This window comes from Aquila chrysaetos, chromosome 5 (genome assembly GCF_900496995.4).
Source record: "Aquila chrysaetos chrysaetos chromosome 5, bAquChr1.4, whole genome shotgun sequence".
Classification (NCBI taxonomy): domain Eukaryota; kingdom Metazoa; phylum Chordata; class Aves; order Accipitriformes; family Accipitridae; genus Aquila; species Aquila chrysaetos.
Genome location: NC_044008.1, coordinates 42576661 through 42590751, shown reverse-complemented (window position 1 = coordinate 42590751; position 14091 = coordinate 42576661). Strand labels below are relative to the sequence as shown.

Genomic DNA, 14091 nt, shown 5'->3' with positions numbered 1-14091 from the left:
ATAAAAATCTAAGGTAGCTGTAACAGTAGCTGGTCCTAAGAACACTTCTCAGGCTTCTCCAGACATTTTAGGACCATTAGAATTATTTTCCTTATTCATCCACGGCATGGTACAAATTCAGTTATACGTGCAATGTTTCTCAGTTTGCTCACTCAGTCTACAAAACAGACATTTAGACGGTCTTGAGTTAGGTATGAATGATCTGTACCACAAATACTGGCAATAGTATCTGATAAATACTCATCAAAAATCTACCATGTAGATACTTATAAAATATCTTTCCCTTCAAAATAAGAAGAATCTAAACGCAATCCGTGAGTTAACCTAATTCATTAAAACAGTGACAATATGATACATACCGACTGTGTGTCCAAGAAGACTTTTAACACCAATTACAAAGCCTTCAGCAAATTCTTCAGGTCCTTGAACAGCACCCTAAAAATGAAGCTTATTTTGAATAGCAGAAAACTATACATTTATGCACCTGTTTCAAGAAAACCTAGCGATTCCTTTACACTGATGAAAGTAAGTCCATTTGAATATGTTATTTCTTTAAAGTTAACATTAAAAATTACCACTTCCCTAATTGTTCAGGGTGTAGAGTACAGTGACAACAAAACTGCAACCCTACCAGTATATTCAATCAGCCTGCTACTCATACATGGTTGAAGAATCAGGGAGTCATACCTGGAACGGCTCATAGAAGAAAGCTTCAACTCCCTCAGACAAGCCTCTGATTAAGCCGAATGGATTTCCAAGAACATCTAACCCAAGTACAAGAACATACATCTGTTTCAGGAGCTAAATAATGAGGGGAAAAAAAAACACAAAACAAAACAAAAATAAAAGCAGTGTCACTAGCTGCTGCTGTTACACATAGCTCCATGTTAGAACCCAAGGCTGGTAAATTTTGTAATTTACTACCTAAGTAATGCATTAAGAGTACCCAGCTAAGTATTCCTACTAGAATGAAGACAGGCTTAAGCAAAAGATGAAGTATACGTATGGATAACTAGAAGAATAGTTTGGTGAAGAAAAATACAAATAAGAACAGAAGCAATCACTTAAAATTCTTAAAACACATTTTCAGGACACTTTTGTATTTACATTTTCATAATGTGCCACCAGATTCCTACTGCAGTACCATAAAATAAAAAAACAGTAGCTTTTTAGATGCATTCACCTTTTCTCTCCTATTTTCTGCATTCTGTAAGATACTTACTCAAAACTTTACACAAAGGCTTGACTAAATAAGCTTACTTGTTCACTATAATGTCTAACAACTCTCTTCATCAGTTGATCTCTCTTGTAGAACTGATACTTAATTTCAAAGAAAGCAAGTCTGAAAGACAAGTAATCACACATTAGTTATACATACCCTTCCTCCTTCTAAATAGTTCTCTCTTTCCTTCAGATAATCCTGAAGCCCTATTCTCTTAAAAAGGAGCCTAAATCCCATCTTCTCTCCATTCCTCCCTTTCCCCAAAGGCTGTATACATTTATAACTAGAGTCAGCAAAGTTTAAAAATGGAACCAATTATTAAATGTATAGTAGCTTTATTCAAAATATAAAAAAACATATTTATGAGCTTACTTGAAAATAAGATCATCCACATCTGTTAGAGTAGCTCCGATACTTTTCAATAGCAAATTCAGAGAATGGATGGCTATCATTTCTTCCCCCTTATCTGATGCTTCTTCACCAGAAGCCAGAGACAGACTCAAATGCAACTGCCAAGACAGAATTAGTAGAGCAAGACAAATCAAGACAAAAAAGACACACACCAGACAGATTGTATGGTGGACATGTAAACAAACCAGTGGTGAAACAGTGGTAATTGTATTTTTACTCACTTTGAGGAAATGTACAATTTCAACAAATGTGCTTGAACTCACAATGGTATTACTTTGATAACATATATATTTATTTATATTTCCATACAGAGAAGTGTCAAATTGCCCTAGAATTTTAACTTTTGTTATGTTTACATGTGTAAACTCCTGTATAAGCAATGAAAGATATAATTCCCAGTACAGGTTAAATTTTAAATTCTGATTTACTTAACTAGCTTGTGTGTATTTTTGCAACTAGTCAACTCTTTTGGGAAAATGCATGAACTTTAGAGAACTGCCTTTAACACTGTAAAATAGGATTTTTCAGTGTTGATAAGACACTTATTTTAAAAGAAAACCATACACTTTTCTTAAGGGTGGAGAAGGCAATGGAAAATTATTTTTCTTTTCCCTTGTTCATCACCATAAGCAATATTGCTCCCTTCTACTCACTTAAAAGAGGGCATAGCAGTTAACCTGTATGATTTGACTTTTTCAAGATTCCCAACTTAATTTGTTTTCAAAAGGCCACACATCCATTTTCATGGTCTTCCCACTATCCAGTGGTTTAGAATATTGAGATAAGTCACTGAAATAAGATGAAAAAAAAACTGGAGAGAAAAAGAAGCCCCTTCCTATACTTATCAGGCAGCATGTCTAGACATTTCAAATAAAGATGCAAGAGAGACTTAAAATTATAACTGTTTCTTAACAACTTGAACCAGACTAGCTAGAAGATTATGTTACAATATCACAACAGTGTCTTGTTCCTCTAGTGTTTTCCCTGGCTTCACATTCTTATTAGTGCATAAGCATAACCATATAAAAAAAAAAAATCTGAGAATCTAAGTGTACCCTAACAGATATCTAGTGAAATAAGTAAAAAGCTGGAAAAAATGCCAGAACTTAATCATCTGTATTGGGGTTTTTGTCTGTCTTGTATACATTCAGTGAAAATAAAAGGAAAGTAAGTAATTGTTGTCCTCTAATTTCTTATTCAATCTGATAGCCTTAGAGGAACAGTCTGCTGTTTCAGAATAACATGTAATTACTGACGATCTTTCTTCCTTTGCTCCAGAAAAATCTAACTGGTTCTAGAGAGACATGAAAACAAGCCCATGAAAGTGTATTTTATTATAATTTATCATACGTTACTTGGATACCTTCAGGCCAGCATTTTATTTAGCTTTGCTCGTTATTATACCCATTGACTCTTCCCACTTAGCAATGGTTAAGGGTCTCTTTGTACTCATGAGCAACTAGGAAAGTTTTCCAACAAAGTATTCAGTTCTAGAGAACATAAAAAAATCACCATTAGGAAGACAGCGTGAAGCAATTACCCAGAAGGTTGATCTGAGGATGTATTTACTATAAGGAATTAAGAGATCATTGATATCAAGTGTTTTATTAACCAAAAGTATCCCTATTACATACCTTAATTGGAGAAATGTGAAAATGCTCAAAGAAGCTGAGCATTGACAGGTCTGTTAGGGAAGACTCCATTAGTTCAGTGTTAAGTGCATCGACATCTTGCTTAATTAATTTAGACTGGTTTTATTATAAAAAAAGAAAAAAATAGAACAGAAGTTTATCTCATCAACATATATGTAATATAATTAATAATATCATACATAAATATATGTAAACAATATAAATAATCAGCAGAAGTAATCATAGTCAAATGTAATAAAACAGTTAACTAACTAGTTAAACAGCCAACACCTCCAAAGCTGGAAATAGACGAATTAGTTTCGTATACCACATTATAACTGTACTAATACATTTCTTTAATCCAGGGTAAAACAAACAAACAAAAAAACCCCACACACAACAATTTCTGCCTGAGTTTTCCATTTTATGCTATATCACTTGATATTCCCTTAAATTCCTCAATCACTTAAGGTATCACTTGTAAATTAATTTAGAAATTTTAGTAAAATAACTTCCTGAGGTTCTTTGCATTTTTTTATTTCCTCACAAAATTAGAATTTTTATACAGTACATCTGAAGACACCAATTCTAAGAAAAAGAAACTGGCAAGAATGACTCTCCTATGCACACTAGAACGAATTGTGATCTTTCTGAATATTATCCATCTATGTAAGACTTAATTTAGAGCCAGGAAAATCTGTTCCTTCTGCTCTCTAAAGACAAAAGACACTACAGACTGACAATTAGAAGTCCATTCTATAAACCCTAACCTTATTTCATCTACCACCCTTAACACTTTGTAGCCACAGTTGAAACAATTGTGTCATCAATTAATAAAATATTAAATGAGCAGAAAACACACATACCCAAGTATCAGTTACTCAAACTTGTCAATTAGTAATGCTTACAGCCAATGCTTAACAGAAATACCAGTGCCTCACTGAAAATTATGTTACCGTATCCCTTTATTCACTGTTGTCAAATTCAATATTCACTTACTTAAACTGAAATTTTCAGAAAATCACAACACTGTTACCATAAAGGCCCTGTTCTGGCAAAAATCAATTTCTCTGCTATGTTACCCTTTGTCTTTCAGCTTCTGGGTCTGTAGATGGAGTGAAAAGTTCACTAAGTGCTCCTAAAAATCCTTGATCAATTTTCAGTGCCATTTCCTGGATAAGAACCATGAAGTATCTAAAATAGGAAAAAATAAACAGTGTATACTTGTAGAAGTTTAACTTAAATATCACATGCTTACCCTACGTAACTCAAGTTTTGTTAGGCAATGTTGCATATTACAATGTACAATATCAACTGCCTATTTACAGTTAGAAGGGCCTACTGGCCCCACAAAGCTATACGTTACTTTACTGTAGATTATTCATATCTTAACACTTCCAAAATTTACCTAAAAATATTTACCATCATCAAATATTTCTTATATTCTTACATTATGATTCCATGTGCTCCATAGATAACATCACCTAAATGACATATTTCTTCCTTTTATCCAACTGTCTCTCTCCAAAAGTCATATTACTGAATATTTATTTTATTATAATTCACCATCCTCAAATATTATATCCACACTAGTTGGGTACACATATTTGCATTAGAAACCTTCAGGTTTTGTCTCATTTTTAGTACAAAACCTCAAGACACAGACATATCAACTAAAGAACATACATTTCAGAATAGAACACACTGCATTGGGCTACATTAGATACTGTATGAGCTGTCTGTTAGAGCACCAAATAAACCCAGCACTGCACAGCAAACAGGCAGACATGCAACTCTGATGTTGTAGTACAAGAGAGTAATAATTCTGATTACTAAAGAATTTGAATAACAGTCCGTTCACATAGTCAGTCCTTACTTTCTGTAAGTAAGTTTCTTTTAAGAATGATGTTTTTTCACTGGAGACATTTAAAAACTCAATCCAAAGTCAAGAGTTGTTTGGATAAGAAAACGTGAACTTTAAAACAAGGTTCACTTTTAAAATGGGTTAAATCTCTAAAATTGTATTACAACACACCATTAAACTCACTTGAATTGCAGTACTTTGCTGTATTCATTGAATCTAGTGATGACGCTGATGTCAATGAAGGGTTTTGGTTCTAAATAGAAAAAAAACAATCTAAGTATATGTAAAAAATAAATTGCCAAGTTACTACTTTCAGGGCTGAATAAATCTGATATTACTAAAGGGCTTCTCTTACCTGAATCCAAAGCAATTGACTTGGGAGGGGCTACAGGGTGAAATACAACAGGAAACATCGATCCTGGTAATTGATTATCAACCTAAAAAATTATTGCATAATTACAGGAATATTCTTATGACACGATAGTCAAAGACCATTTCCTATTTAGAAGGCTTGAGAAACTTGTTTATAGATACTGTGTTGAAGAAGAACATCGTTCTTATTTTGGGGGAAGGAGAGAAGAGAAAGAGGATTACTCTGGTATTTGGTATTTTGGAATGTTACCTATTTAGTTACAAAAGGTCAGATGTTTGCACAAGGGATGCTTACACAGGTTCACACTCACAAAGATTCATTTATAGGGTCTGCAGCTGAATGCACACATTGACTGTAATAGTGAAAACTACCTTCAGACAAAAATAAAAACAAAATGCGAGAGATAAAAGGAAAGAAGAAACTCTTCCCCACCAGCTGGTCAGGAAAAGCATCAGGGTCCTCAACGAATGCCCTCCCCCTGGGGGACTCTGAATTGTAGCAAATGGAGATGAAGATGACAGTGACGATGATGATTTCTCACCATTATTTTCCTCTATCTCACTAGTACCTGCTCAAGCATTCTACTGGTTAATTTAGCAACATTATTAGTACTGACTGGAGTATGCTAATCAGGTGCAAGTGTTGCACATTAATTCACTGTTAAGCTTACAAGCAGATATACTATTGCATACTATTTTTGAGTATTTGTCTATTATCTACTTTCCATGAGACAGGTAGTTTTTGTACTAAACATCTCTAAACCTCTAAATACACTCTCTAGAATAATGTTACATGACTGTATACAAACTATGGTAAACAAATTTTGAAAAAGGTTGAGGTTTTTGTTTGTTTTAAAACACCAAAACACCTCTCTTTAGAAATGAGCTTTCCATCATAGCACCCTGTTTTACATTAACCCACAATTCTGTGGATTTTTTCCTATACTACTTGCAAAATCCTGGCATGGCAGTTCTGCGGTACTTTTCCTTCAATAGAGCATTCATAGCACTTCTGCTACTCTGACATAGTGAACAGAGTACCACATATGTAAGATTTGGAGATACTTCTTCATATAAATTAATAAAATAAAAGCATTAAAATGTCCGTTTAGTTTACAGAACATGATGAGAGATGGTACCTGCAGCCAATACAATTGAGCCCGTAAGCTTCTTTGGTGAGGTGACTGTTTGAATTCAACCTGAATTCCTGACAGGAAGTTGCGTCGGATGCTGCATCTGACTGGGAGACGCATTTCCATTGGAACCTTACTAAAATTCACCTGGAAATAGAAGAAAACAGAGCTAACATATAGTTTAATTAGAGAAATAATAACATATTATGTTACTAGTAAACAGACCAGCAAATAAAACCTGCATTTTTCCTTATTTCATGATCACATGGCTACTGAATTACTCAATTGCTCCAATTATCTGCATGGAAAGTAACAGAAACCACCAGTTAGTCTGATAAGCACATTACATTGCAACTTTAGTTGCCCCAAGCGGGAACCTCTGTGTCACCTTAGTAACTATTTCTTCATAAGTTATATATTACACTGGCATAATTAAAGATAATTTGCATGCAGCTGCCTACTTTCCCAGCTGATGCTTTTACCCTGATCCTGAAACATTCAACTTATGAGAAGCAAAATGAAAAAGCTCTCCTTTATTCCAAGTCAAATGTAATGACTTACAAGTTTTTGATACCATGTACTTTAAATGCACTACTGCAATGTATAAAACCTAAGCATTCATACAACTGAGGGTATATGTGTTTTTCAAATGAAAGGATGATAGAGAAAACAAGCCTGATTATGGTACTACAAAATGCCTGTACTTTACTTAGCCATTTCATCACCTTAAATTTATGCATGGAATAGAGGTATGTATAATTAATGTCTGAAAAAGCTCAGGTAAGTTAATTAATTTCAAGAGCCTTTGAACACTATAGGATCCTTTATCATATCAAGTCATGGGAACAGCAGCTTATTAAGAAGCTAAACCCAAGATTTCCGCAAAGAATTTAAGCTACATCAATGAGAATATAGGTTCATAACTAACATGCAGATAACAAGCAATCTTTTCTACCTCACAAAAGCAAAAATCTCTGAGATTTGTACTTCATAATACAAGTCTGGGGAATACTTCAATACTGCCTCAGTATTACCTCAATAAAAAATATCCTACGGTATAAAATGTGAAACTATTAAAAAAAAAAAACCAACTTGCTTTTTGTTTGTGTTTCTCTTAATACAGCATCTATCCTTACTTAGCAAAACAGAAGTCCGTTTTAACTGTTGCACATGTTCTGCAATCACTTAAACACTGATGCCTGAAAACATACCTCAATATTGCTGTCTAGTTTATGCCAACCTGGAGCTTGGAAAGCACTCTTACAAAGATACTTTTGATAAGCTTGTTCCAACAGGTTTATTTGCTTTTGATTAAATGGTTTCCACTTTTGCCTCGGTTTTAGTTCCCAAACAACACCAGAACTGCAAGACAAATAACAAGGTTAACAATTTAATAGTACTTAAACCTTTCTTATGCATACAAAACATGTAAAAAAATATCCTAATTTTTCAGGCTCAAAACCCCCTATTGTTTACTTCTCTTTTAATAGAAGCTAAGCAAGCAGGCAGTTAAATCCTATTTATTCAAATTGCACAATAGGAATAAAGGCAGAATTTAATTTTACTTAAAAAGGTTTCACTTACATTAATTTCATTTGAAAGATGCCCCCTTCAACTCAACTACATTGCTAAAATTATAATACGCTGTCAAATTTTGATAATTCAAAGGAATATTTAAGCTTACATGCGCAGTACCTAGTAATTCCTATGTAAGAGATTTCTTTTTTATTTTCATTGTTAACAAGAGAAAGTCCAAGACTATGGATTGACAAGTTTATTTCTTGATCAGGTTGCTCCAGCTCCTCTGCTTGTCGTGCTTTAGAAACTAATGCAACATCATCTGTGAAAAGTAGCACTCGTTGGCGTCCATCCAGGAAAGACACCCAGTGTATTTGAGTATTTGCATTGTAAGGGAATTGGCCACAATCATCCTGTATTGGGGGGGGAAAAGTAAATAAGTAATTACAGGAGTAAATCCATGATGTAGCTGTATGTTTACAAGCAAGTTTACTGGCACACACACAAACCAGAACTCAGTATTTTTCTTGTTTGTTGAGTTTACTGCATCATACTGATTCGGTGGCATCTTGTATCCCAACACTGGAAAGAAGTTAGGGGCTGGGATTTTTTTTTTTTTTTTTTAAACCTTTAGAAAAGTAGGCATTCCAGCAATATTTAATATTTGTGGATGAGAATAATATTGGAAATTATTAGGAAACAAAGGCCTTCACAGCAAAAGAAAAGACTTAGAATCATAGGTGATGGGGGAAGAAGGCATTAAATCATACACCACGAAACAGTAAAACCAGACAATGTTCTTCAAATGCAGATATTCCTTATTTATTTATGAGGCAAAATCGAGATAGTTAAAGCCCTTTTCTCAAAAGCCGAAAATAATCATGAATATAACCATAATTATATACTAAGAAAATCAGTTTCAAACTTAAAACATTTTTAAATGTAAAAAATTTGACCCAAGGAAGTGCTTATACAGTGAAGCACACTGTAATTGGTTAACTGTCACAATTCAGCTGTGAGAAACTACATCCATTCCCCATATAACTGAAACACAAACTTGCTTTCCTGTCCCTACTTTTAGCTACTAATATCTTTGGTTTTCTCATCTTAACTCTGTGCCTAGTCAACAGAAAAAACAAGCCACCTCTGAAGAATTCACAGTTTAGTAAAAGGTACAAGAGGTCTGCTATTTAGAGACAGACACATAGGACTTTATTTAGCCTACATTCCAGTTAAGTGAGAAAAATCTTCCTCCATCAACACTTGCTTCCCCATTCTTTAACAAAATACTGGCCCAGTCTTATCCTAGATTTATCTCTGCTTCTAGTTATAGTTTCCCTCTTTTCCCCATTCATTTTCCATCTTGATCATAGTTATTTTGCCCCCAGTTCACACATTTTCCTCTTTTAATATTCCGTGAGTTACAAACACCAAAATAGCTCTTAGGGAGCAACTCAGAATTTTCTGCTCTATACAAGCATTTCCCATAGGAAGCAAGAGTCACAGCAGTCAGGGGTTTTCTCCAACTTTAAGGAGATACTTAAGCCAAATGCAGCACTGCTGGACAACTGGTGAATTATTCATTCTCTGTACTATTTAGATATGTCCACAGCTCATACACTTGATCCTTCTTCTTTCATATCCAAGAAAACCATGCAGAAAATGCAGGCTGGAGTTTCTGTCCAATCCTCTATTTGTATCAATCTGAACATCTAAAATCTTGCTACTTGAGAGTAGGCTCAAAAGTCTCTTACAGGACAAGACAGATGCAAGTTACTGAAGAAGCTTTCTCTCAGAGCATTTTAATCTTGTTATAGTCCTAGATTGGTTCAGCATTTACTTCTCCCTTTCTGAAATTTACCTTAAGTAGGTCATGTTCACCAAAATTCTGGGAGTAGCCCCAAGTCAATTTTCTTGTTTTAGTTGGATCTGTCCATGCAAAGAGGCATACTTGCTTTGGTTTCAACTCCATTTCCTCTTGTAATCCACTGCAGGTTATAAGAAAAGGAGTAAAGTGACAGCATTCACTGGTTAAGACCACTGATTGAAGTGGTGCAAGCAGATGACGGTGCTATAGACTCCACCCCTCCAGCCTCCTGGGGCGAGGGGTTAAGGGCCTAGGCTATCCATTCCAAACAAGTCCAGCTGTAGCTAGGCTTTTGGTGAACTAAGATCTATACTCCCACTTTTTTCTCTCCACTTTCTCAGACTATGACAACTGCTTAAAAGTAGAAAAAATACTTCATTAAAAAAACATGATAAAGAAATAGGGTTTTTGTATTTTTCAAGGTACCATAATGGTAAAAGAGAACTACTATCTCCACAAAGGATATCCCCTGGTTAAACAACTAATGGCAAATTGTTTCTTTCACATACCTCTGTTTATATCTGAGAGAGTCCCACGAAGTATGGTTAACAATAAGAGCCGGAGCAGCTCCCTCATGGTAATCCGAGAAGCTTATAAGAGTAGAATGCTCAGAAACATTCACATCTACCAGTAGGCCCCCATTCTGGAGAGGAAGTTAGAAAGTTCAGTATTTGTTCTATGCATAAATTCAAGTTAGAACAGATTAAATTGTTATTTTTAAATCAGTCATTCACTGGCCTCTTAGAAATGAAAAAAGGAAATGTACTCTACATTATCTAGTAACGGTAAGCTCAAACGCATTGGTCACTGGCTTAAGACAGACATCAGTAGCATCCACAAACTATCTGTTGATTTAACTTAATTGAAAAGTTATATTCAAATTGTAACATTTTTAAGAATTACTTCATTTGGCTAAGTTCAGTAAAAAGTATAGGCAAGCATTCCCTTTACTTTCTTCTACAAAACTTAAAGTTACATTTAAAAAATGACATTTCCTGCACATCCCTTAAAACTCTGAAAGGCTACTCTAGACAAACACACTGAAGTTTTTGAAAGTATGACAAATATAGCAATAGTGTATTAACAAACTGATCACTGAGCAGAAAAGTTCTGTTGATTAAACCTCTGAACAAATCACTGTAAGTCTTTCTTCTAAGGGCTTTCAAGATGCTGCTTTCTTCCAGTGTATTTGCAAGATATTTCTGAGGTATGTACAGCACAATTTTCTCATTTGCTTATACAAAGGAGGTACCTCATGCTTTCCCTTTTGGATAGTCTCTTCAGAAAGCTTTCTCAAATGCTTGTCTAGCAAGATAAATTGATGTTTTTGCTATGCTGTATGGAGAGGTGGGAGGTGACGCATCTACCTTTGAAAAAGATGATCTTACAGATTCTCCAGCTCACATCAGAGGGATGTGAGAAATTATGTTTAGTACTCTACACAGCAGTAGCAAAACCTCACTACATACGGGACTAGAAAGGATTCACCTGCAAGACTGAACCATCTACTGTCTTAGAACAGTGAAGAAAAACCCCTACTATTCTAACTAAGTGCATCAGCACAACAAGAGATCATCGATGACATCTTTTTCTTAAACATTTTTTCAAACTGCTTCAGCAAACTTGGAGAGCTAGATTATCCTCACAGTCACTTGTATTGCAGCTAATTACGATAAGCATTATCTCCAAAGACTTGTCTGAACACGCTACATTTATATACACATTCCCTAATGCCAGGCTAGGGTGAGTTCTGAAATAATTAAGATTTTACTAATTGAACAATAAATTATTTTAGCCATGAACTCTGTCTCCAACATGTATTTGCTTATCAACAAAAAATACATTCTACTTTAGGATAACTATTTAAACAAACTGAAGGCACCTAAGAAATACCCTCTGCAAAAGAACAGATGTTAGGGGCCTAGTATACCATTTTTAATTTAATAGCAATAGAGCTGTTCAGCTTCCTATAAGCTTGTCAAAACTAAAATCAACTTGACCACACAGCTACGAAAACATTAACAACATTGCAAACTTGATTCACAACCTTTTTTATGCAACAGAACTGAAGTGCAGTGCAGCAACACCTTAAGGCACAAGACTTCAATCTTGATGATCTTGTGGACTCAAGCTTTCCTAAGGTCAGTACCATAAGACTAAAACAGAGTACTAAGAACAGACTACACAAAGCCAGTCTCACCAGTTCTTCCAGCCTCAGCAGAGTACCATTATCCTGGGCATTAAACAGGAATGGTTTGGATGAGCTTTCATAGCCAACTACTCTTACACAAAGTTCACCAGATGAGTTTTCAGGCCAAAATGGAAGACACTGTAAAACAAGAAATATGCATGACTTTAACAGTTCACGTATGTTCAATATAGTAAGCCAGCAATAAAACAGTCTTGTGTGACTAACACTATTTCCAATGCCTTAGTTCTTACCTCAGTATTGACTCTTGAACATCTCATCTACATTTCATAAATTACCTAAATTGAAGGACTTGATTAGTTTACCAATGTACACAACCCAATGCTGTTCAAGTTGCCCCAAGATGTGAAGTATCCACGTCATGCCATCATAAGTGACAGAGTTTCTATAAGAGAACTGCTTTTTCCTCAAGTGACAGCTAGAAACCAGTTGATTGTCTACAATAACATCCAAAGGAAAAAAACCTCAAACATTACCTCTGAAGTCGAGATATAATTCCATTTATTAGTTGGAAAAGAACCATTAGGACCAATTTCTCCAACTTCTAGTTCCAAAGAAGATTTGTTTGCTATTGTGTAGAATGGAGTGAAGGTAACTATCCTGGTAAGATTAAAACTGCTCATTTTGATGCTAACTCCAACCTGTTGAACAAGGACAATTTGAGCAAACAATCAACAACAAGCTTAAGAGAAAAGTCAGGATGGAAAAAAAAAAACCCCCACATTACTGTAATTACAAAGGCTAGCATACAACACTCCTGTTCTGAACACCTGTAATAAAAGAACCAAACAGCATGCAGTAAAATCAGAGAACTATGCAACACAATTAAAACAATGGTAAAGAGACAGTTTAGATGTACCGTTTTGCAGCTGTAGCATTTGTGAGGAAAATCCAACAGGAATCCCTCTACACTAAATGAAGACAACCTAAAATGATCGTATCATCAGAGATTAGTTAAAGAGTATATGGAAACACAACTCCCCACATATCTGCATATTATTATAAAATGTATTCTTTATTCTGCTTAGTTGTGGAAATGTTGTCTTAGACAAGGCTGCTGAGCTGAGTGAAGATCTGAACATTTGCAAACAATTATGTATTTTGAATGTGAACTCTTATCTCCACTATACGAGTTCACTATTGTATTTTTGAACAGCCTAGTACTACACATTTGTTACAGAAACCACACGTTTATTAATTACACTGAAACTTCTGTTGGTGAAACTATTTGTCACCAGATGCAGACCTGAATAGCTGGGGCATAGAAGTCATTACTCTAGATGTTAAGTATTTCCATGATTTAAAAGCAGTGTAAGTAGTGAAACAATTAAGGAGAAGTAGTCAAGCCAAAAGAACCCCGAGAGAGCTCCACAAAACACAGAAACCTATCTTACCAGATAGTCCATGTTATTAGCTGAACACCTGACACATCCATAGCTTCCTACAGTATCAAGGGAAAAGCTACTGGACCAAGTGCTAGTTGAAATACATAACTGGATCTACATACAAGAAAAGAAAAGAAAAACATGGAAAGTACTTCATAAATTCATTTTAATTCTATAGTTCATGCATTATGGAGTGCAATTATGTCATGTTGCAGTATAGAGACGACACTTAAGTGCTTTTAAAACCTTCTATAAGTTAAGATAAGCTTAAGCATGTAGTATCACTATTTCTATTCTGATTTATTAGTCTGTGCCTGAATTCTGGGAAAGATGTTACAAGTAAAAAATAGCAAAATAGAGGAGCCCTCATTGACTCATGTTCATGACAGCACGCACGTAGATGGGGAAAAAAGCTACAATTTTGTGGTGCGTCACAAACTTGAAGAGAGGAGAGGAAATAATCAAAAGAACACCTTGTC

General features: G+C 34.9%; 1 protein-coding gene across 9 annotated transcripts in view; it reads right to left on the bottom strand.

Moving 5' to 3' along the window:
- VPS13C (vacuolar protein sorting 13 homolog C) overlaps nt 1-14091 on the bottom strand; it is a 103737-nt gene that overhangs the window by 17377 nt on the left and 72269 nt on the right. For 7 of the 9 annotated variants that reach the window (XM_041123268.1, XM_030013385.1, XM_030013388.1 and 4 more), the window contains 16 exons: nt 13622-13726; nt 12704-12868; nt 12219-12347; nt 10528-10661; nt 10013-10139; nt 8329-8564; nt 7845-7995; nt 6640-6780; nt 5484-5565; nt 5312-5381; nt 4347-4458; nt 3268-3381; nt 1595-1731; nt 1261-1342; nt 688-801; nt 360-435 (listed from right to left, as the gene is read on the bottom strand). In XM_041123268.1, coding sequence (XP_040979202.1) covers nt 360-435; nt 688-801; nt 1261-1342; nt 1595-1731; nt 3268-3381; nt 4347-4458; nt 5312-5381; nt 5484-5565; nt 6640-6780; nt 7845-7995; nt 8329-8564; nt 10013-10139; nt 10528-10661; nt 12219-12347; nt 12704-12868; nt 13622-13726 — 1975 coding nt within the window. Of the gene's footprint in view, nt 1-359; nt 436-687; nt 802-1260; nt 1343-1594; nt 1732-3267; nt 3382-4346; nt 4459-5311; nt 5382-5483; nt 5566-6639; nt 6781-7844; nt 7996-8317; nt 8565-10012; nt 10140-10527; nt 10662-12218; nt 12348-12703; nt 12869-13621; nt 13727-14091 lie in introns of those variants that run through there. The other 2 variants (XM_041123270.1, XM_041123272.1) reach the window with 2 other exon arrangements.